Source organism: Adiantum capillus-veneris, chromosome 16 (assembly GCF_014529385.1).
Source record: "Adiantum capillus-veneris isolate H3 chromosome 16, ASM1452938v2, whole genome shotgun sequence".
Lineage (NCBI taxonomy): Eukaryota > Viridiplantae > Streptophyta > Polypodiopsida > Polypodiales > Pteridaceae > Adiantum > Adiantum capillus-veneris.
The window spans coordinates 118,468,879-118,493,849 of record NC_140946.1 but is presented as its reverse complement, the minus strand read 5'-3'; the positions used below and the strand labels follow the sequence as shown (position 1 = coordinate 118,493,849).

Here is a 24,971-nt window from a genome sequence, read left to right as displayed (position 1 = left end):
GCCAGAGTCGTAGGAAGGCCTCTCTGCATGCGGTCGGAGCTGCCTGGAGTCTCTCGAACTGGCCCTGAGAGTGTGAATCAGCTCCAGCCAAAAATCACGAACAGTCTCAGTCGGGGGGACAGGACGAGCCTCGGAGATGCGAAAGCAGCGGACGCGCCAAATGAACCAGAGTGTTAGGCAGCAGATGAGCTCCCAACACCTCTCTCTCACTACACCACTCTTGGGGGGTAGGCTCTGTGGCTAGCTGGAGTGTAGATCGACCCCCTTGTATCACTATCATCCTGTTGGTGGAAACCAACTCAAACTAGAGCGTAGGGCCCGTGAGTGTGGACCAAGCTGCAACACCCCAAGTGTACTGTCAGGCTGTGGAGAGAGCCTGTATCAGACGAAGAACCCGAAGCCAACCCTGCTGTGCCATGGGCAGTCCACAGACAGTGTCGCTGACTCTCCAAGGGGTGACCACAATCTGCACAGGCTGTCGAAAAGCCACTGTGCACTAGCCAACTCCCAACTGCTGTAGCTCTGTGTTCAACTAGCCACTGTAACAAAGTGGCTCGCCTCGGCTGTCTAGAGTCCCACAACCGCACCCAAAAGTCTAACAAGAGCTCAGCTATGAGACCCTCCTCTTGTCAATGAAGTGCTGCAGCAGGACAAGCCTCTCTCCGTGCTGCCAGTATGTGACGTCCCGGTCGAACAGTGTACTAAAAGAAAGGGATCCCAAGGTGGTCGGTTGAAGAGAAGGGGTCTCTCCAAAACCACTCTCCAGGGTCCCACTGCACTCGTTCCAGAGGGCAGCTCTCCCAAGCCCAAAGCCTACAGTGACTCAAGACCTGTTGGGTCAGGATCTATGACACAAATCCTCCACAGATGCCCACTACTCGTATCCTCTGAAAACAACACTCTGTAACCTGTGGAGCCTCTACTTAGACTTTGTGTAGTCGACCATCGCCCTCGATCTCAAAAAGCATGGAGGGTACGGACTTTGAGCAAGCGCGAACTGCAATGAGGATCTCCAGTCGCTCGAAGGCTCCCATCCATCTGGGAGCTGTTGTCTATAGAGGAGTGAGCCACTCAACTGGTAAGGCCTCTGTGATGTCCTGGCACATGCTCTGCACCCCTCTCATGCCTTGGAGCTGGATGCTCTGAATCTCCTCTAGCAAAGCTCAAAACCGAAGCCAGTCGCTCAAAGTGCATGCTGGACCCCTTGACATCGGACCCCAAGAAACATGAGGCCTACTACCAACCAAGTGGCCTCTCTGAGTGCTAACCATGGGGTCACAAACGCTCCTCCGTGCACGTGGACTGGTGCTGCTCCAAGCTACGCCGCAGATGCTCCCAATAGCGAAGCAGACTCACAGAAAATCGAACCTCCAGTCTCCTGCTTAGACGAACTCTACGCATCTCTACAAAGACCCACCTAATGGATGGACTCCAAGGGCCTCCTGTATAAGGCACTCGAGCTCTCAGCCGCTGAAGTAACAACTCCTTCCAGGGCTCCTCCCCTGGAAGCAGTCCTTTGACAACAAACTTCCCAAGAAGGGCTCTGCTTTGTTGTGCTAGGTCTATAATCCCCAATCCCCCCTAAGAACATGGTAGAGTGACGACCTGCCAAGCTACTTTGGCCCAGGCTGACTGAGTGTCACGCCCTGACCAAAGAAAATTCCGAATCAGCCTCTCCAACTGGCTAATACAAGAAATCGGGAAGATCCAACAAGATGTAATGTACCACATAGTAGCCAACAACACCTGGTTAGCCACTACAACTCTGTCTGCCAAAGAGAGCCGTGGCGAGCTCCAGTTAGCAACTTCCTCCTCATGGACAAGAGGAGAGGAGCAGTCTGCTGCTCAGGAGACAAGTCCAGGCCAGCCTGACAGCCCAAGTAGCGAATTGCAGTCCCTGCGGGAATCCATTTGAAACCCTCACCTTGCGACCACTCAGGTATCGGAGCACTGCCAACCCAAAAAGCAACTGTCTTTCTCCAGTTGATCAGTGTACCTAACGCCCAGCAGAACACCTCGAGAGCCTGCTGACAACCTGTGCAAATTGGCCTCCTGGCCCTCTAAGTACAAGGCTACGTCATCAACAAACTCAGTATCAAGAAGCTCATCTGCCCTAATAGGGAGCTCAAGGCCACGTAGGCCAACCTGTTGAGAAGTCAAGAGTCTACTCATCGCCTAAGCATAGAACAGGAAGAGAAAGGGGGCAAGAGGGCAACCCTGCCTGACCGAACGCGTGAGCAAGAAATGCTCCCCTCGCCCCCTGCCAAGAGCACCTGACTGTGTGCACGCCTGTAGAGAGCTGACTCGCCCCTAATCCAAGCATCTGCGAAACCCATCATGCGCAGATGCCCTCCACCAACGAAGTCCCAATCAACTCTGTCGTAGGCCTTCTCAAAGTCGAGGAGACACCTTCCAAAAAGTGAAGATGTTGTCAAATTTGCTACGCTCCTTGACAAAACATGTATGAGTCCCATGTATAATGCTCTCTAGTAGTGGCTGAATCCTCAAACTCAGAGCCTTTGCTAGAATTTTGTAGGATGAGTTGAGGATGGTAATGAGGTCGCCACTGCCGAATCTCATCCAAGGAGCCTCACTCCTTGGGAATCAGGTAAATCAAACCCTTACTCATGCTGTCAGTCATCTCGCTAGTGTGCAAAACATACTAACGTACTGAAATGCGCTACACAAATCTGAACCAAGAAAGTCCGAGAAGACCAAGAAAAAGCTGGGGGTCAAACCATCCTCCCTTGGACAACTACCACGAGGAAGTACTCTGAGAGCCTCATAGAGCTCCTCTAGCTGGAGAGGAAGCTCAAGTCTCTGTCGCATATTATCGGTAACAAGGCAAGGCATCTGTGCCCAAACTTGCTCCCTGCATGCATCCTTGCGCTCTGACTGAGGCTTAGCTAATAGCAGATCATGGTAGAAGTCAGTAGCAACTGCACGCATATCCTCAGGCTCTGAGACCACTGATCCGTCAGGTCTCCTCAACTGACTAACATTGGTGTGTGCATGACGTGGCCCCATTGTCTCAAAAAACTCCCGAGTAACTTGGTCTCCCACATGGGTCCACTGAGATGCCTGTCGATGGAAGGCAACTCATGGCGCCGCTCCTCATGCTAGTTAGCTCATGTCTAGCCTGTTGCATCTGCTCCTCCAACCAAGGGCTCTCTGGATGCTGCTCCTACATCCTCTATAAGGAAGCAACGCCCCGTCGAAGACGCTTCTCATCCTCCCTGGTTGCAGCCAAACGGGCTGCGGACTCTTGAAGGAAGAAGCGACTAAGTTTTGCCAGTCCAAAGGCCACTCTACGAGCAGGGGTGTCCTGCGTGTCCAGACTATCTGACCAAAGTGCCTACACTCGCTCTCTAAGCTCTAGATCCAGCAAGATCCGCTCGGGGATGCGTAACGTCACACCCCCCTCCTCTGTCTGTCTGTCACTGTGAGAATCACTGGCGCATGGTCAAAAAAAGTAGTCTCTACAAGGATGCAAAGAGATCCCCCCATGTCACAAATGTGGTCACCGGCGTAGGAGCGATCTATCCGAGATAGATTCACTCCTCCTATTCTGCGATCAGAATGAGAGAAAGGCAGCGCGAGGGGTGGGGGGGGGGGGGGGGGGGGGGGGGGGGGGGGGGGGTATCAACGATAGCGAGAGGGGGCTGCAGGTGCGTGCGCAGGAGGGAGCATGGGCAACAGCGAGCTCAATCTACAGTAAAATCTCCTGCATCGTCAACTTTGACATTGTATCTAAGCAAGGGAGGGCGCAGTGAGGAGAAGGCAGATAGTGGCGTTCACAAAGGTTTTTCCCGGCTTGGTAGCATTTGTTGGAGAGGTTTAAAACGCTAGCGTTTCGAAGGCTTTGATGATGGAAACGTTTTCACTCCATTGGCGAAGTAGAGCTGCTACTCAGCGTTTTGAAATGCATGCAGCACAGGGACTTCCACTCGGTGGCGCTCTTAGCATTTCAAAAGGGTTTTGAAATGCTAGGAAAGGCAGCATTGTTCTTTTAGCCTCGTAGTCTCGGCGATCTAAAATGCTAGAGGTTAGACTCTCACCCATAGTCCATTCTCTACAAAACTAGAAATCACGTTTTGAGACGCATGCAAAGAAGGGGCTCGCACTGCAGTGTCTTTTCATTGCGTTGGGGCAGCTGCCACATCTGATGTGCGTCCTAAACTGAAAATGCTAGAAAGGCCTTTGTGACCTGAGTTTGCTAGATGTGGGGTGTTGCGTCTTGAGACGGTGGCTTGTGGGCTTGACATGCTGTGGCAGATAGCATACAAGGCGATGCAGTTCCCCAATTGGGGAGAGGGCAAGATGAGTGAGGGTTTTGCCTTGCCCATCAAGCACATGAAGCCAATCTACTGCTATGGTTGTTCCCCCAAAGCCTCTATACCAACGGAGATTCAACCCTTGACTATGAAAAGTGCATGGACTAGTACTCCGTTAGCTGCCTTGGTACTTGTGAAATTGCTTGAGTAGTACAAGATGGTGACAAGGATATTATTCTCGCAAATCACGAAGGAAAAGCTGGGAATTTGATGATATCAGCTCTTTTTCAAGGACATTATTCTCGCAAATCACGAAGGAAAAGCTGGAATTCGATGATATCAGCTCTTTTTACATTGAAGAGGAAGCTGTCTTAATTACTCAAGGCAAGATTCGAGTTGTTGGAAAAGGTGTCCTCGCACTTCTTGCTTCGAAAACTACAAAGAAGACCAAGAGCCGTTGTCATAATTGTGGAAAGCGTGGTCATCTGTCTCAAGATTGCAAATCCAAAGGCAAAGTCAAAAGCTCGACAAAGGACAAAAGCGAAGGCAAGTGACAATCATTCCACCAAGGAGATCGGTATGTACACGTGGCAGCGGCCACAGTAGCCTCGAAGCGATTTCTAGCAAGTCGGCCGTTGTCATAACATGCTTCAGCCAGAGAGAGAGAGAGAGAGAGAGAGAGAGAGAGAGAGAGAGAGAGAGAGAGAGAGTGTCACGAGGACGTGGCAGTTATTAACCATGTCACAAGGATTTGGCAACTGCTAACCTTGGTTGTTGGTTTCTTTCCAATGGGGTTTATTTTATTTGTTTTGAGACCCTCTTTTTGAAGTAGCAAACGGTCGGACATTGTATGACCAATGTGAACGGTAGATTCACCCACAGACGGGAAGTGGTCGGCACTGGAATTCGTATGGTAAGAGGATGTCTAGGCTCAGAGCAAGATCATATAGGTCCCCCCGTCGCACTTAGCAAGTTGGTGGATACTAGGAAGTGAACTCAATTAAGGCGTAAAGTCAAGGTGGGACTACCAACAAAAAGTATCCAACAGTTGGGCCACATTGCACTTTTGGATCCGGTGCCAATGAGGATAGATGGTCAGAAGACCAATGGGAGCCCAAAGGAAGCATCTCCTAAAATTTAGGGAACTGCTATTTTGGGCCGTGAAATGTGTTCGCGTTTCCGAGCCGTGTATGTGATTAAGTGTTAATTCCCGTTACAGGTCTCCTTTGCAAAGTGCTCTGTGTGTGTGTGTCTAAGTGAAGAATTTCGGGTGAAAGCCAACGCCTATCGCCCTACGGGCCGGTTTCATGGTTCCGTTGCCGGGACATCAATCACTTTTTCCTCAAAGAGTGAGCCTGGATTGTTTTGGGATAAAGACACAGAGTGCAGAAACGCGGGGATTACACTATGGCCGACAAGGGGAAGGGAATTATGGAAGAGGGTTCCTCTTCAAAGGACAGGCATGAGATTCCTATGGTTTTTGAGATTGACGAGAGCTCACGGCCATGTCAATCTATACCTCCTGTCAACGTGAATGTCCCTCCAATAGTACAGGGCTTTATGACTGGGCAACTTGAGGATGATGCGTTCAAGACTCGGTTAGTTGCCGCAGTGAATGTCTTTTCGCAGCTGGTGCAGAATCCGAGGTTTATGGAATTCTTGCAAGCGCCACCAGTGCAACAGCAAAATAGGCAACCTATGCCGCGTACGGAGCTTGTTGATGCTCAAGCCCAGGTACTTCATGTGGCGCAGGAGGAAAGGGAACACTCACATGTTGCGGAGTCGGGGGCGCCAAAGCAGGTTCCTCCCGTGCCTGAACAGGTGGCTAGAACGCCTATTCCACAGGTTATGCCAGTCTAGCCCGCCACCTTTCAAAGCCAGCATGCTGTCTTGAATGGACAGGGAGCTGGATACCAGGCTATGCACTCAGTTTTTCCACCACCCACGGTACATCCTGGGTATTTCGGGGGTGGATCAGTGTTCCAAAGTATGGCTGGTTATGCGCCTGGAAGTCAGCCATACATGCCAGGAACAGTGTTCGGGGGTATGCAAGGCATCAAACCCCATGTATGGTAGTACCGGCATGCAGCAGGGTTTTCAGAGCAACCACGGCCAATTTGGGGTGCCACAGGGTCATTTTGGCATGGCTGGTTTTTCTAGACAGCAGCCAGATATCGCACCTCTGACGCAAAATGTGAATGGCCAACACGTGCCGATCATGCCTACTACAGTGCCCATGTTGCAGACCATTCCGTATGACAACTTGGGGGCACTAGAGAAGCCGAAGGCTTACAAAGAAGGTGGTGCAGCGGTAAAGTTCAGTAGCTTCAATGGTTTCGAGGATAAGACAAAGGCCCTCACTTTCCTCCAGCAGTTTGATACAGCTTATGCGGGAGGGAATTTTACAGAGGCCTCGAAGGTCAGGAAAGCTGCCACTTTCTTAAAGGACAATGCGCTTACATGGTGGACGACTTTGTTAATGCAAGGACAGGCACCCGCCACTTGGGTTTACCTCAAGCAAATGTTTGCATCTGCTTGGCTGTCAAATGAATTTGAAGCCGACATCATGACAGATTGGCACTAGCTTACTTCAGCTTCGTGCAAGATCTTGCTGGAGTACAATAGGAGGTTTTGTAAAGCGTTTACTCTCAGTGACCTCCTACAGATTTGTGCCACTGACAAAGCAGATAGAGAAGTATTGTTGTGGGTTGCCTAAAGGGCTTCGCAATTATTGTACAAAGAACAGAGTGGCTACCCTTACTCAGCTTAGGGAAGTTGCGAACACTGGTCTTGCCTTGTTGAAAGGAGAGGATAGTGGATTTCCGAGCAGTGACAAAGGAGGGCAGCAAAAGAAAAATTCAGCAAAGAAGCCCTTTGTGAAAACGGGTCCTGATGCGTCACAGGGGTCAGAAAAGGCCACCAAAGACAAGGATTCAGCTGGGACTTCTGGAGCGCAGGCAAAGAAACAGAAAAGGAAGCCTTTTGTACGCAAGTCGCTCGAGGAAAAGGTCCTAATGGCTGAGAACAAATGTTTTATATGCGAGCAGCCTAGTCACTTTTCTATCAATTGTCCACAAAGGAAAAGGCCAGCTGACTCAGAGGATAAAGAAGACCAGAAGGGCAAGAAGCATGGTTTAGTGCCAGACATGGTGGGTGACAGGCCCAACACAGATGCCAGTGAGTTATGCAAGGCATGGGGTAAAGTTAGGGATCATACGGCACTCATCTTCTTTGATCCAGGTGCCAAAGCCAACTTTATCTCACCAGAGTTAGCTATGAAGCTGGGCATCAGAGCTGAAGAGATGGGGTACACAGCAGAGGCAGGGTTGGCATGTCCTGGCCACTCAGAGTGTGTTACTCCCATCATTGGAAAGCTGCGTCTGCATAGTCAGTCGTATGTGGACACAGAAGAGTTTTACATCATGCCGCTGGAAGGTTGTGACGCCTTGTTGGGGATTCCGTGGATGTTCCGAGTGCATGGAGTCTTGGATGCCTACAACAAAAAGATCACTGTACAGCATAGGGGCAAAACTCACATCTTGGATGTAAAGCTTAAAGGAGAGTCAGTCCCTATTGTATCTGCTTCTGCTATCACTTCTATAATAAAGAATCATCTTTCTGTGTACTTGATTTTTGCACGTGATGTCTCAGATAGTGTTCAGTCAAATTTATCTGTGTTAGATAAAGAAAGGTCAGCATTTTTGCAAAAGTTTAGTGACTGTTTTTCTGATTCATTACCGTCGCAATTGCCGCCAGAGAGACCTGAGGACCATCGGATAGATTTGGTGCCAGGGTGTAGCCCACCAAATAGACCTCCCTACAGGGTTAGTGCGGCGAAGCAAAAAAAGATTATGGGCCAGGTTGAGGAGTTATTAGAGAAGGGGCTGATTCAGCCTAGTTCTTCACCCTTTTGCTCCCCAGTGCTCCTAGTGCAGAAAAAGGATGGCTCATGGCGCATGTGTATTGATTACCGTGCGTTGAATAAGAATACCATCAAGAATAGGTTCCCTATTCCTAGAATTGATGATATTCTCGATCGTTTAGAGGGTGCTGCAATTTTCAGCAGGATAGACCTTAAGAGTGGGTACCATCAGATTCGTATAAGGCTAGAGGATGTGCACAAGATTGCGTTTAGAACGACATTTGGTCTTTATGAGTTTCTAGTAATGCCGTTTGGGCTAACAAATGCTCCTGCCACGTTCAACAGAATGATGGACCGGATTTTCCGCTCGCATCAACAGTTTGTTGGAACGTTCTTCGATGACATGATGGTGTATTCGAAGAATGAAGAGGAGCATAGGTGTCACTTGACCATTGTGTTCGAAGAGCTGCGCAGTCACAGGTTACTTGTCAATCCTAAGAAAAGTGAATTCTTCCTTGAAGAGATCCACTTTTTGGGCCACATAGTCTCAAAGGATGGTGTTAGAATGGATCCCGCAAAGGTCGAAGCTATCAAGACATGGCCAGACTTGAAGACTGTGCACGATGTCAGAAGCTTCTTGGGATTGTGTTCCTACTATAGAAGGTTTATCATAAATTTTGCAGAGATAGCATCGCCTCTTCACGCATTGCAAAAGAAAGAGGTCACTTTCAGATGGACCCAAAAAGAGATTTCAGCTTTTAGTCTCTTAAAGGAAAAGTTGACTTCAGATCCAGTTATTGTTTTGCCAGATCTCAGGAAGTCATTTGTGGTCCAGTGTGACGCGTGTGGCAGTAGCATCGGAGCAGTGCTAATGCAAGACGGACGGGTAGTAGCTTATGAAAGCCGAATTTTGCAAGGGCCAGAGAGGACTATACAAGTCTATGAGAAAGAGCTCTTGGCCGTGATTCATGCGCTTTCTAGCTCGAAGCACTACCTCTTAGGTACTGATTTTGTTGTCCAAACAGATCACCAGACCTTGCGATACTTCTTGACATAGTCAAAGTTATCCGAAAAGCATATGCGATGGGTAAACATTCTTTCCATGTTCCACTTCCAGATTATGCATGTGGAAGGCAAGAAGAATGTTGTGGCTGATGCGTTATCAAGAAAGCCGCAAATTTCAGTTGTGTCAATTCCTTATCATCATGAGTTAGATGACATGAAGGAACAGTATACTGCTGATGAAGATTTTGCAAGGATCTTTGAACAGTTACAAGAGGGGCAACATCACGAGCACTACCTCCTCAGAGATGGTTTTATGATGATGCATGGCAGACTTTGTGCCACTAGGCCACTGCGACATAAGTTCATGGAAGAGAGTCATGTCCCACCGTATGCAAGGCATCGTGGCATTGATGCGACAGTTAAAGCGGTAGAGACGTTCTTCTATTGGCCTACCTTGAGGAGAGATGTGGATGCCTTTGTGCGAGCATGCATAGTTTGCCAAAAGGTCAAGTTTGATAGGCAAAAGGCACCAGGGTTGTTACAACCACTGCCGATTCCGGATAAGCCATGGGAAAGCATTGCTATGGACTTTATCTTTGATCTTCCAAGGACGCCAACAGGGAATGATGGTATATGGACCATTATCTGCAGGTTCAGCAAGCAGGCCCATTTTCTCCCTGTCAGGAAGAAGATAAAATCTGATCAGATGGCACGCTTGTTCATGTACAATGTGTTTAAGTACCATGGTATGCCACAATCAATTATCAGTGATCGTGATCCTCGTATGACCAGTTTGTTCTGGAGAGGATTGTTTGAGAACATGGGTACTACGCTCAAGTTCTCGTCTTCGTTTCATCCACAAATTGATGGACAGTCAGAAGAGGTTAATTCTACTGTCTTAGATCTGCTGAAATGCTATGTGTCAGATAATAAGGGCAAGTAGGAACAGTATTTGCCTATGCTTGAGTATGTGTACAATAATACGGTGCATTCGTCTATTGGCAAAGCACCTTTTGAGATTGTTGAAGGCGGCAAAAAGGTTCCTCCCATTTTGCATACAAAGGACAAGATCTTTTAGGCAGATCGATATGTTGAGAACATGGATGAGATGTATAAGAAGATTAAAGTTGCCTTGGAGAAGACTCAGGCAAAACAGAAAAAGGCTGCTAATCGTCACCGTTGTGAATTTCTACTATCACCTGGTGATTGGGTTCTGTTAAGGTTTGAAAAGGCAAGGTTAAAGAAGATGAAGGGCAAGGAACGGCTCTTTCCTAAGCTCAGCATGCGTTACTATGGGCCTTTTCAAGTGCTTGACAAGATCAGCGTTGTGGCTTACAGGCTGAAATTGCCTGATGCATGGAAGATTCATAATGCGTTTCACGTGAGTCTTCTAAGACCCTTCGTGGGTGATGTGCTAGAAGATATGCCAAATGAGGATCAGCCAGAAGTTGAGGAACTTGATGAGATCCTAGTACCTGAGCAAGTTTTGGCACATAAGGACAGAAAAGTTAAAGGACAAGTTGCAAGATGCTATTTGGTGAAGTTCAAGAACTATCCGCCTATGGATGCAAAGTGGATGGAAGAGCATCAACTGTCAGAGTCACCAAATGTATTGCAGCTTTACCTTGAAGCCTTTGGGTTACAGCCTACTTATGCCCTAACCCAACATGTGCAAAGGAGGGATAATGATAGAGCTAGTACATCAAATGTACATATGAATTCAGTGCCATAGATGGAAATGGCAAAAGTATGAAGGTCTCATTAAGTCATTTGTATCTATGTATGTTACAACCTTTCTTTAGGATACATGCGATGATAAAAGAGTGTTAATAGCACAAGATCATCAATGGCGTGTATTTATGGTATGCAATCGAGGACGTTTGTGATTTCAAGAGGGGGCATGTCACGAGGACGCGGCAGTTATTAACCATGTCACAAGGATGTGGCAACTGCTAACCTTGGTTGTTGGTTTCTTTCCAATGGGGTTTATTTTATTTGTTTTGAGACCCTCTTTTTGAAGTAGCAAACGGTCGGACATTGTATGACCAATGTGAACGGTAGATTCACCCACAGACGGGAAGTGGTCGGCACTGGAATTCGTATGGTAAGAGGATGTCTAAGCTCAGAGCAAGATCATATAGGTCCCCCCGTCGCACTTAGCAAGTTGGTGGATACTAGGAAGTGAACTCAATTAAGGCGTAAAGTCAAGGTGGGACTACCAACAAAAAGTATCCGACAGTTGGGCCACATTGCACTTTTGGATCCGGTGCCAATGAGGATAGATGGTCAGAAGACCAATGGGAGCCCAACGGAAGCATCTCCTAAAATTTAGGGAACTGCTATTTTGGGCCGTGAAATGTGTTCGTGTCATTACCTCCGGTATGACTAGGGGAACATTTTACAACTCTTCCGTGAAGTCAACTGGGCAACCGGATAGGATATTTTTAAGGGGTGAACCCGAAACGGGAAAATGCTTGTAAGTGCGCCAAGTGTCACATTTTCATGCACTTGCCTCTTCCAGAAAAATGGGCGTTGAATTTTTAAGCAAAGAAGGCCTCATTATGCAATTTGTCACAGGTTAAGAGCTATGGAGTGCTTCCTTTCCCTCTCATGTACAGTGTGGTGCTAGGAGTGATGCCCTGCACACTACACACTGCTCTCTCTCCCCTACGTGCAGTTATGTGATGCCCCACAAGAGGGCTACTCATTTGACTGATGTATAGTTGTGTGGGTATATGCTTTTGTGCTGAGGCAAGAGCCTCCTTGAGCAGGAAGAGGGGTAGCTAGCTGCTACTCCAAAGCAGGCACTGGTGAGGGTCATAACCTCACCGTACAGGTGCAAAATCAGCGCTGTGTATGTGCTGTAATTTTACTGTTTTTCAGCCATACGGACGCCAGAACCATTGGGAATCGTGCCCCACTGGCAGAGGACAGTTAGGGGACTGTTTGGGGCTGAAAACAGGGCAAAAACCAGTAAATACAGCGTGCTGAATTTACTGTTTTTGGGCAGGAATCGGAGGGTATACGCCAGTGCAAGTGAGTTCTAGCAGGGGAATTGGTTTCGCGCAAGTTTTGGGGCTGTTATGCTGCCAAAATTTGGCCAAATCAAATGGTATCTAGGTGGATACACGTGAAGGATTCCCAAGACTTTACCTTGTAATTTACCCTCCTAAAGAATAAAGAAATACTGAAAGGGCGTCAATTTTGGGGCCTACAAGTTGTCGACGTCTGCTCGGAGCATTCTAGCTTCCGAGCCGTGTGTGTGATTAAGTGTTAATTCCCGTTACAGGTCTCCTTTGCAAAGTGCTGTGTGTGTGTGTGTCTAAAGTAAAGAATTTCAAGTGAAAGCCAACGCCTACCGCCCTACGGGCCGGTTTTAGAGAGAGAGAGAGAGAGAGAGAGAGAGAGAGAGAGAGAGAGAGAGAGAGAGAGAGAGGCTTGTGAGCGATAGAGAGGGACAATTGGAGCTCCCTATACTTGACTTAGACCCATGTGTCGGGGTTCAAGTTATCAATGTTTGAACCCAAGGCACATACATCTAGCAAGCAATTAACGCGTCGTATACAAAACACTATGGATGTGCACCTAGGTAGACCCGTACGTACGTACTGATTCCGTTCGTACCATATGTTTGTACAATACGCGGATCCGTATTGTACGGATAGGATTTGGACGTTTTTTCTTTCTTCATTTCTTTAGCAGCCCAGTTGTCCCTCTGCGTTTCCTTAGGTTGGGCGAGGTTTTTTCCAGCCCTGCTACTAGAGTCTGAAGCAGATTTTAGTTTGGAGCATAAGTTATCATCAAGGAGTCTCTACAGAGAAGGGCAAACACCGATTTAGGGTTTAGGGTATAGTTTTGGCAAAGTCCATTGATCAATTGTCATGTTGTGGTATTGTAATTTGAGATCTTATCACCATACAGGTTATGGATATTGTGTTTGAAGTAGGGTATAGTGCAATTCTCAACATACAGAAAAGTCACTTGATTGATATTGGAGATAGGTAGGTCTCTCTAATCAGCTACATAGTGAAAGTTATATATTTGTAGAATTTTATTGCAAAATTCCTATTTTTCTCTATTTATTAAGGTATTTTTACCAATGGCGCTTATTTTTAGGTACCTTACATCTCAATCCATACGAGACTGCGTACGTCACGTGCCGAATACGTACCGTATTTTACATATGGTTTCACCTTGATGTGCGCACAATCCATTGTTGTTGGCCGTATTACTTGGATGGAGTGTAGTCTAGAGTCGAACTTTCCATGAGACAATTGATGCTCAAGATGGCATTCTATCCAGGGATAGGTTGGTGATTGTAAATCCGAGGTATATCCAATGGAAGATACCTCTATTGGGGTGTCCATAGTAGCTTCTTCATCGATTTGGTCTTCCTTTATATGTCCACTAAGCTGCAAAGGGGGTGTTAAAGTGTATGAATCTCAACTTTCAACTGAATGCTCAATGTAATTCTAGTTGTTTATTTGTCTTTTAGGTATTTATTTTACTTATTTGACAAGGTTTTAGGTAGGAAAATTTTCTTTGGGTAGCAAATAAGCAAACCCATGTCCCCATTGTAAATCACTAATTCATTGCTAGGTTGGTTGGTTCAAAAACTCTCTCTCTCTCTCTCTCTCTCTCTCTCTCTCTCTCTCTCTCTCTCTGTGTGTGTGTGTGTGTGTGTGTGTGTGGTGCATTCTTCCATTGCACTACGCATCCACATGGTCGACTTTGACCAAATCATTCCTTGTATTTGACATTAGTTATTTATTTATTTGTTTTTTTTTTTTTGGCAAGGAAAGGAGCTGATTTCTACTTGAAAGGCCCCTTTGAAGGCCCAAATTGTTTCGATTCTAAGGGCAAGTACAATTTTTTTACAAAGCATGCCCGAAGGCGACATCTGAAAAATTGTATACAGCTAGCAACACGACAATATTGAACTGAATAACCTGGGAAAAAACCTCCTCTCACAAAAGTAAAAAGTGCTCTGCCCACCTAAATGGAGAGGATGACAAGAGCCTTTGAAAGATGGACACTTTCACAAGAGCTCCCTCTGCAACTTCATACCAAAGACCAAGACCACCAAAAAGCCATTAACAATGATGTGGAGTAAGGAACGGCTACCATGGCAGTAGCTCAAAGCCCGCCAAATGGTACCGTAGCTCCCGTAATCCAAAACTGGAAACACCAAGAAGGCAGTAAAGGAAACTTTGAGCTCCACCACAAAACCTTCATCATCAAGAACATGGTAGAGGGGAAGAGCATGAATCCGAACACACCACTACATCCGAAGAAAAAACAAGGGAAAAAATAAAGTAATACATGCATGTATAATTTCTACTCTTCCCCCTCGACCTATCCTCGCCTCCCTATCCTTGCCCCTATCCTCGCCTCCCGGCTCTCCCCACCGCGCTGGCCTCACCCTGCCCCCCGTCCTCCCCCCCCACATTGCTTTCTCTCGCACGCATTGCCTCCCTACTCCTGTCCGCTTGCCTCCCTTCCCCCTTTACTCATGGTGCCGCCGCCGTTGGCCCCCCTTTCCAGTGGCTCTCTCTTCCCGCATCACCCGCAGCCTTCATTCACCTCTCAATGTATCTGCCGCCCCCGTGCCACTGGGATTTCATCTGATAGAGGATTCGTGGCAGCAAAGGTCACGTCACTACTCACCCCTGAGCAGGCAGTCTTCACCTGCCCCTCACCGTATCGGCCGGCCCCTTGCCAATTGAATATCATCAGATAGAGGATTCGTAGCAACAAAGGTCGCATCGAAACCTCGCCTTCGAGCAGCAACAGACACAGATAGAGGCCCCTGTTCCGCTTCAGAGGTACTCTGACGAAGCCCCCTCGATTGACCCTGCAGAGCCGACCATCCGACTTGCTTTATTGCCGACAGAGCAAGCGAGCTTAGTAGCAGAAGCGGACCATGGACTTTCTCTATCGTGGACGAAGCAAGCGAGCTTAGTAGCAACGGTGGAGCGCCTTCAAGCCATTTGCGACATCTGTAAGATTCTCGGTACCAGACTCAGTAGAGGTGAGGTGTGTGACGTCTTCCAGGCTCGCCTTCTCGTTGCCGAGGTGGGAAAGATCATCGACATATAGCTCCTCGGGCGTCGTTGCTATTAAATAGAGTTCGAGACTCCCAAGATGGCTTCTAAGGTCATTTCAATCAGCACGCTAATCATTCGAGTAGCCATGGCTCATTTTCGACCGTAGTGCCATGGTTTCGACCCAGCTTCAGATATTCTTGTCAAGGAAGAAGACTTGTTCGGTTGCTTCCCTGGCCTAAGGAGAGAGTATCTCCCATTATTATCTAGGATTGGTTCAGAGATGGGGACTGTCTAATTGGAGACCCCTGCACGACAACTTCAGTTGCTGCCAAGGCAGCATGTATCCCTATTGTACGCGTTTTGGTTAGGGGCACCGACACTCTCTCAAAGGTAGTCCTTTTGCCTAGAGTGAGTGGCGGTTGGCTTCTCCAGAGCGGTTGGCGCTTCTTTAGAGATGGGTGGCCAATCAGCTAATGCTGGCAACAGGTACATGGCTGTCGCCGCCATGTACACTGCCCCCCTTGGTGTTCCACCTATGATAGGCTAGTAGCACTGGGTTTCTGCAGGGAATCGTTTTGATCCTCTATAGCAGGAGCTTCCCTCCACTTTAGCCTCACCGCTGCCATCCCCTCCATCCCCCCTGCCTACCGCCCCCCAACTCCGCCCTCACCCCCTCCTTGCGCTCCGCCCGTCACCCCCACTGCCCCCCCCTTAGCTTGCTCCCCTGGCCCCTCCCACACTCCACCACTGGCTCAAGGGACTGGGCTTTGCTCAGCAGCTCGGAGATCTCTTGACAATGCTTTCACTACAATTTTGGCTACCAGAGGTGCAAAAGCCTTGGATACAGTAGTGGGTTTTTCCGTCCCATTGTGTGGTAGGGATCACCCAGAGTTGACTTTATATACAATACTTGACTGGCTCCAAGTCCAACCTCTTGAGTTCTCGCACCACACGGGGACTTGGGAGTGACAAACATGGCATAGGCACTTTGGCCATAAGACAAGTTCAGTGTGACGCTACCTGATGCAGCTGGTTGTAGGCACATTGTGGTATATGTCACAATGTTATGGCGTGGCGTACCCAACTAGAAAGAACTAGGCCAAGGGGAGAAGAGAAACTAAACCCAGAAGAAGTGGCCGAGAGACCTAAGGGTTTAGGATTTAAAACATAACTTGAAGAACTTAACAGAGCATTGGCCGAAGGACCTAAACCCTAAGATAAAAAATCTTGGCAGGCTGTACGGATTTTTACTATTTGTGCTTGCTGTTTTTGGCAGCTTTTGGGTGCAAATGCTTTTGGGTTTAAGTGCTTTCATAACTGAATCTTTTGGGACTCTGCTTTTGGGCATCCCTTGTAAGTTTATAAGTGCCCAAAGAGCCACTCTTTTGGAAGAGTATCAGGATGTAGACTCTTGGAGAGAGTTGGACCCTCGGGGACTTGTACCTTTGCAAAGCAATAATAAAGAAGTATCGAAAGGGGCGCCAGTTTTTGGAGCCAATGCATGTGGGGATGAAACTCCGCCGTGATGTGTCGACTCTCTCTCTCTCTCTCTCTCTCTCTCTCTCTCTCTCTCTCTCTCTCTCTCTAAGTTTAGTTATTTGAAGATTTTGTTCGTGTGTTGCTATCGATTTCTCGCTTGGAGTATCCAAGCCTGTAATAGTTGTATCAGAGCTCAAAACGATTCTTCTTATGCGGACGATTTGATCCTTTCTGTAGCACACATGGGTTCTCGCAGAGAATCCAGCAGAGACGACACCCTTTGATAGTTGGTCACTGAAACCCAGCACGGATATTTGGGCCACTGTAACGAGCCATGAGTTAGCTCAACTCTTTGTGGAGCACTTATATAAGCATTTTATGGTTTTCCCGAGGAGAACCGCTTATGCATGTTATCCTCGGATCATCTTGAAACTGTAACATTTGGGTTAGCTCAACTCTTTGTGGAGCACCTATATAAGCTTTATGGTTTGCCCAAGGAGACCCGCTTGTGCATGGCATCGTGGGATCATCCTGAAGCTGATGGACAGACCGATCACACTAACCAGACAATGGAAGACATGCTTCGCACGTATGTCTCCCGTCGTCAATCTGGTTGAGAACGGTATCCCCCTCAAATTGAATTTGCTTATAACAATACTAAGCACACGGCTACTAGATATAGCCCGTTTGTGCTTGTATATGGTTATGAGCGGAAACTATTCATCACCGCTAGACTCAAAGGTGTAGGTGTTAAGATGCAATCCGTTGCCGATTTCTTGCATGACATGCAATAAGTGCTCGTGATTGCTAAGGAAAGCATAAAGGCCGCCCAAGATCGGGCCACCTTTTATGCTAACCAGCATCGATAGTCTCATAATCTTCAGGAGGGGATATGGGTGTTCCGTAAGGAACCAAAGGGATTTGAAACAATCCGTATTGGTCAATACTTGAAATTATCTTCGCGATATTGTGGACCATTCCAAATTATCAAGAAGACTAGTAATGTCTCCCATAAACTGGACCTACCCTCCGACATTATTGTCCATCGTGTGTTCCACATTAGCCGTTTGAACGAGCGGTTGGGACAGGATGAACAAGTAATTCCTCTAGAGGAAGTCCTGAGTTTGGAGGATACCACTTATTATATTCCACTCAAACTCGAATTGGTTCTGGTTCGAAGGGTCAAGCGGTCTTGAAAGGTTTCTTACCCCGAGTATTTGATCAAGTGGAAGCATCGACCTAAGCAAGCGCTTCTTCGAAACCATACGCTCGGTGAAGGTTGTTTCCCCGGTTTCATAATCGAGGATATTGATGAGGACAACAATTCAAAATAAGGTGGAAAGTGTTACATCCCTAGACATCATGATGGGCACCTGAGCTAAGTCTGGCCAAGTGTGAACATGGCCCTATGGTTAGGACGGTTATAAATAGGACCTTGGTCTCATTTGTGAGCTATCGGACTCTTTAGGCCCTTGGCAGCTCTACCCGCACACGCATGTGGTGTGGGTTTGGTGGTATGGGACACCATCCCTTGTGGTAGAGACTAGCCCGCTGGCTGCACGCTTCCAAGCTCGAGGGTGAGCCCTCTATGGTTGGGAGTTGATCTTGATGTCCATTCTCTACGCTTGTTTATGCGTGAGTATGGTGAGTATGGCTTGTGTCATGTCATGTGTACAAGATGGATCCGGCGAGGGACTAACACCATGGTTGCAGATGGTACTGACATTGAGCAACTATCATTGACAGTCACTTCTTTTCTCGTTAGTAGTACTTGTGGCTACCTGGTTATCTTGGGAGTTTGAAGTACTCTCTCAGAGAGCACTTTTGGTGGGGAGTGTCCATGTTTCAAAGGCAGTTGCCATCCTCTCTTCCTTAGTTGTATTGTAACAAGCTTGGACACTCCAAGCGCAAAATAAATCGCAACACACGAGCAGAAACTTCATAATCACTAAACTTTAAATAGAGAGAGAGAGAGAGAGAGAGAGAGAGAGAGTCGACACGGCCCGATGGAGTTCCGTGCCCAAAGGTATTGGCCCCAAAGTCTGACACCCCTTTCGGTATTCCTTTAACATTAATCATTGCAAAGTACAACTCCCGAGGGACCTGTGCTCTCAGACTCTGCGTCTAGATGCTCTGCAGAGTGAGGCCCCAGGGGATCTTATAAAGTTTACAAGGGATGCCAAAAGCAAAGCCCCAAAAGTTTCAAACTCAAAAGCAAATAGTCCCCAAAAGCATCTGGTCTAAAATCTGCCCCATAAAGCAAGCAACGTAAATTACAGAAATCTGTACAGTCCTGCCACGTCAAGAGCCAACGCGAAACGTGAAAATCTGTACAATCTGCCACGTCAGCCTGTCAACGTGTTTTACGGGATTCCGTACTACTGCCACGTGGCCTGTCCGTACAACCCTATCAGCGCATTTTACGGGGGAGGGTGTGTGCCATGTCATCATCTTGTGACATGTATAGAACACTTTTTACTCTCTTCAAGAGAGGGCTTTTCCCTTGGCCTTTCTTAATTCATGGCTTACGACTCTGGAGAAGGATCCGAAGCCTTCTCTGAATAGACAGTGGAAGCGACCCCGTATCTCGTAATACACTGTGCACTAACATATATCATGCATCTCCGTCTTTGGGTGTGTATGGCATACGCGGCATATCTTGCTAGCTACTGGTATTCCTCTGGATCTACGAGTCTCAATCTCAAGCTGATGTGAGGATGAGAGAGAGAGAGAGATGTAAGCTCCTCCAAGGCAGTGGATGAGCGTTGTTACTTGTCTCTGAGTAACCCCTCGAGAGTACGAACTTGCTCCACGACTGTCGTGTATAAAGCCATGACTCCTCGGATTAGCTCTCTTGGTACTCCCATCTCCTATAGTCTTTGCATTAGTTGAGCTCTGGGAACTGTATCAAATGCTTTGAGAAAATCCACAAAGGTACAATAAATCCTCCTACCATGTGATCTGCTTTCCTCAATAGCAGCTAAGTGTCGATATATGATCAAGAGTAGAAAAACCCCTCATGAAACCTGCCTAGCCTGATGCCCAAATGCCTCATCTACTCAGCTACTTCTCAAGAATGGATGCATACGACCTGGCTAGAGTGTGCCCAATCATGATAGTACGATAATTCCCCGGTATCATGGGGTCTCCTGCCTTGAAGATAGGCACAATAGTAGACAAGCTCCAAGTATCCGGAAAACCCTCACATATTGCTTGGTTGAACATTGCTGCAAGAAGCTCTGCAAGCGTATCTCTAGCATGTATAAAGTGCTCCGCCATCAATCCATCATGATCTTATGCTCTCCTGGTCCTCATCCTGTCAATGACTTTCTTTAGAGAGAGAGAGAGAGAGAGAGAGAGAGAGAGAGAGAGATTTCACATACATTTTTGTTGCAACTCATATGTGGAAATGGTGCTGTGTATGTAACAGGGGCTCACACAGTGGGCGTCGCACACTGTACGGCGTTCAATGACAGGTTCACGTTCGGTGGCAATGGGACGGTGATATCACAGGATCCCACCATGGATCCAGCATATGCAGCGCAGTTGGTGCAGCGCTGCCCTGCGAGCGCCAACACCAACACGCTCATTGTCAATGACCTTAAGACACCCACAGTGTTCGACAATGCCTACTATGAGGATGTGCAAGCGGGGCACGGCCTCTTCCACTCTGATGCAGTGCTGCTCTCTGACTCACGCACTGCCGCCCTCCTACGCTCGTTTGGAGCCTCTCAAGATGCCTTCTTCGCAGCATGGGCCAAGTCCTTCACCAAGCTCTCCCTTGTCGGTGTGAAGACATCCCCCTCTCAAGGCCAAGTTCGTAAGAAATGTAATCTGCGTAATTGACACGCCCGCCTTCTCTTCATGGGCAGCTTCTGATGTCTGCTTTTGGGTATAGTTGGCCTATGAGTTGTCTTATCCAATTTGGGTTCCCAGGTATGTCCAATTTTAGTGTCTTCGTGTCACAGTGCCCGAGCACATCACATGATTGGGCTCCAAGTATGCAGCACATCTTTGCGAGCTTCGCTGTCATGCTCGACTCAATCGGTGTGCATCGAATGTGTACCCCCTGTCCTGTGTGTGTGCATAGCATGGGCCTCTCATCTATTTGATCCAAAGAACCAACTCTCATATTCTTTTCACCAATTTGACCATCTAGTCTATTGACATTCTTTGTAATATTTGAATTTTCTATCAAATTGGTATCATCATTGTAAATAGCAAGTGAGTGCAACACCAGTTGTTTCTTTCTGCTTGGATTTATGTTACTGTCGAACATAAGCATTTGTTGTTGCTCTGTGTGTATGGCTCCGTTTTGTGGTTCTATTTGCGTCAGGTCAAGTTTGTGGCATAAAACATGGTTGTCGCATTTGGCAGGGGCACCCAGCAAAATCAGAATTGGTGCATGTGACAATTATGTGAAGTTGTGCTTGTGATATACATCTTAGATTATGAATGCAAGGTTGTATTTATTTTTTTCTTTCTGAGCTAATAAAGCATTAATTGACTTACATGTTTGATCGAAACATTGTCCAAAGTGAAGGTTGATGGTGCAGAAAATGAAAAGCCTCGTGACACAGAACGTCAAGAGACTTTGTATGCTCTATCTATCTATACTAGTATGTAATCTGCCAGTTGCTGCAGCACGAAAAAAAACATGGTCTTTATTCTTATGAAACTAACTTACGTTTCGAAGCACAAAAAGATCAATGTTGGATTTATGTTCCTATCATGTAATATCAATTATACAAAAGATGTTTCATCAATGTATAAATTTTTTATCATATAAAGGTTCCGGAATGTATTCCTTATCCTCGATAACTCTTTCTAGAATACACTCTTCCCGCTTTAAGCTTCCACGATAGGATGCCCCACATGTCCATGGTTCCTTTGGTTTGCCTAACCAGGCTAGAAACTCAGATCCTACTAATGTAGCAGAATCAAATTCCTCTATCGGGGTTCAATTAACATCCTTGTAACTATGGTGTTTAAAGTTTATTCGTGTAATAGTTTTCATGTGCCTAAGGTATATATGATTATAGCCCGAGTCTTGGACCATCTTTAATTGTCGCATGAATGGTTGTCCAAGGATTATGTTGTAGTTATTCTTCTTGCCAAAATTTACTATTGCAAAGGTATGTTCATACTCAATGCTGCAAGAGGTAACAACTACCTTTTCTAGGAGCCCTATGGATCTCTCCATATAACCATCTGCAATCATCCATTTTTCAATCTACTTAATGACGATAACACCAACACGACAAAAGAATTAAGGTGGACTTATGCACCATTGCACGCACTCAAGTACGCTATAGGGTCACCTTTGATGAAGATCATAGAAGACTCTCTCTCCTCTCTCTCTCTCTCTCTCTCTCTCTCTCTCACACACACACACACACACACACCACAACAAAAAACTTATGCTCAACTTGTATGTATCATCCCTTGTGTCGATTTATTTTTATCATATGTTCTCTCTCTCTCTCTCTCTCTCTCTCTCTCTCTCTCTCTCTTCCTTCTCCTATAGGCCCTCTAAAAGCACCATTGTTGAGTCCTTTACTTGCTTGAGGTGGGGCCATATGCTTTTGATTTTCTTGATGTGTAGCGAGCATGGATAATGACTCCGAGTCTAGTGACTCCTCCTATTTTCTTAAAGGGTGCTCCAACCACCGTCCACATTCTTGATACTCCTTCTAAACAAGCTACTTCAAGTAAGATGCCCGATTGACATGCGCTTCTCTGCATGCGTCAAAGCAACCTACTATGACTCCAACTTGTGGGAAATTGTGTTAAGCGATAAGGACCCATTCAATGAAAAGCCCTTTTATAGGGCTTATGGAGAGTCCTTTATAGGGCTTATGGAGAGTCCTCACTAAGCAATCTCATAAGGGAGAGTTCTTCTTCTTCTTCTTCTTCTCTCTCTCTCTCTCTCTCTCTCTCTCTCTCTCTCTCTCTCTCTCTCTCTCTACAATGAGGTGTTGCAAAAGCTGATGTAGCTGTAACTAGAGCATGTGTTTAGGAGAGATCGAACGGGCGTCCACCTAGCCAGACAAGTAGCCGGACACCACATTTGTACTCTATTATCTTGTCGAGCTAGTGTAGTGATTATATAAATCCTGATTCCGGAGTCAGGTCAATTCTTTGAGTTGTAATTCTGTCATGATTATTGTAAAGGTCCCTGTGAGCTGGCCACTAGCCATTTAGAATGCCCTAGTTATAAATGTCAATAACCTTAATGTGAAAGGAGGCTTATTTTTAGAAGAAGAAAGGAGCTCTAAAAACGTACGCTCAAGCTACGAAGCTGTTCCAACTTGTAATCATCGCAACTAATGATTGGATAATCTGTTTTTTATTCAGAAACTTGCATTGTGTTCCTCTATCTTTGATCTTTAATTCAAGTGTAAGCATTGTCAGTTTTGTTGTGGTTTGCGACTACGCGTTTGTGAGCTGTAATTGCAGATTTGAGTGCTTAAATCACCATTTTTAGCCGTTTTGACCATAGGAGAGTGTTCATAGACCATAGGGCGACCTTTCTGGATAGTTCTGTTGCAGTTTTCAAGACCTTTTTCATGATCGATCATGATTTTGGTACCTTGTCGGATTGCGACCAGAGTTGGTAGGATAGTGTCCCTAGGTGTCCTAGACCTCCCCCTAAAGTTTCGTTGCATTTCGAGTCTGTTCGAGTGTCGAAATGACGTAATGACCTAGAGCTGTGAGAAAGGACATAGGCACATTTCGTTGATCATTGAGTGTTGGTTTGCTTGTTGAGTTAGTGTGTTTGCTTGTTAAGGTTCACTTCTTAAGATTGACGATCTCAAAGAGTCTTCATGCCCCATCCGAGTCACTTCCATAAGTATTGATATTATGTTAGTGCCAGATTGCTATGCTACAGACGTCCGTCGCGGCAACTCGCTAACATTGGCGCCGTTGCCGGGGATATGATCCTTAGATGGTGAGTGACCTAGTGCGTATTTAAAGTGTTCTTTTTTGAAGATTTGTCTTTCCATTCCATTTACACTTTAGCAGTGAAGCAGCTAGACATGGGGTTTAGTTCTTGATAGAGTGTAGAAGTCGAGGACTTGCTAAATCTATTCTCAAGAGGTAAAAGCATTTCATTCTTCTATTTTCTCTATGCTTTCAGAGTGTTGGTCCATTTTCCGTTTTGACTTTATTTTGTACCAATTTGTTTGTTTTTATTTCATGTTTCATTTCAGTACTTAGGAGTAGGGTAATTAGAAACTACTACCATAAAAAAATGGGCTAAAAGATTGAGGGAAAAAAGGATGAAAACCATATTTTGGCTGAAATGACCATAACTCTAAAAATTTGAAAATTTGATGGTAGAGATCTCAAAAGTGATCCTAATTTGTGGATCTAAAGCATCAACATACTCTCTAGAAGCAATCTGGAAAGTCTAGCAAGATTCTGTGGAGGAACATGGATCGCGATCCATGTACCTCATGATTTTTTTTTTTAAAACGTTTGGCTGGGATTTGAGCAATAGGTTGCTGAGACATAGACATCACAAGCTATCAGAACACTACAGATCAAGTCCAAAAGTGGTGGAACATGGATCGCTATCCATGTAAACCTAAGAAATTTTTGGACAGAAACTTTTCTAGCCTGTAGCAGAGACCATTGTGAACAAAAGTTCCCAAATAATTTTTGTCAAAAAAGTTCAAAAAGTGGATGAAAAGAGCCAAAAATAGTTCAAGGTGAAAACCCTAAAATAGACCTGTGAATTGACTTTTGCTTGACCTTAAGTGATTCAAATCACATAAAAACCATATAGCTAGCATCAGGAGACCAAGGGCAAGCTGTGTGCCAAGTTTCAGTACCTTCTGACACATAGGTATATCGCGATCCATGTTCCTTTGTCACAGACTGATACCATATTTGCACCATAGCTAGAGGAAATCACAAGGAGTCTAGTGGTCTTTTCAAAACTGAATTTGGATATAAAAAACGAGACCAAAAGCCCAAACTACCAAGTACTCTGACAAAGTGTCACAATTGACCTAACTTTCAATCCAGAGGTCCATTTTCAAAAAAAATGATACAATAGGACCTACTGATCATGCTGAATCTGATGGTACCAAGAGAAGTCAATCTGGGCTCCAAACATGGATCGTGATCCATGTACCCATAGTAACAGCTTGACCTAAAACTTTCCAGATCAATAGTGCATACATAAAGAAACATATCCCCAAGTCCAATTTTAGAAAAAAAAAAACAAATTTGGGTCAAAAGGGAGCAAAACAGCAGGTGACAAACTAAAAACCACAATGCAGACCTTGTATTGGG

At 46.2% G+C, this 24,971-nt stretch overlaps 1 protein-coding gene across 2 annotated transcripts in view; it reads left to right on the top strand.

Moving 5' to 3' along the window:
• LOC147439728 (peroxidase 46-like) overlaps window positions 1–20,887 on the top strand; it is a 38,375-nt gene extending 17,488 nt beyond the window's left edge. For both annotated transcript variants that reach the window (XM_086485526.1, XM_086485525.1), the window contains one exon: window positions 20,098–20,887. In XM_086485526.1, coding sequence (XP_086341652.1) covers window positions 20,098–20,513 — 416 coding nt within the window. In that variant the 3' untranslated portion in view covers window positions 20,514–20,887. The remainder of the gene's footprint in view (window positions 1–20,097) is intronic.
• The last annotated feature ends 4,084 nt before the right edge of the window (window positions 20,888–24,971 follow it).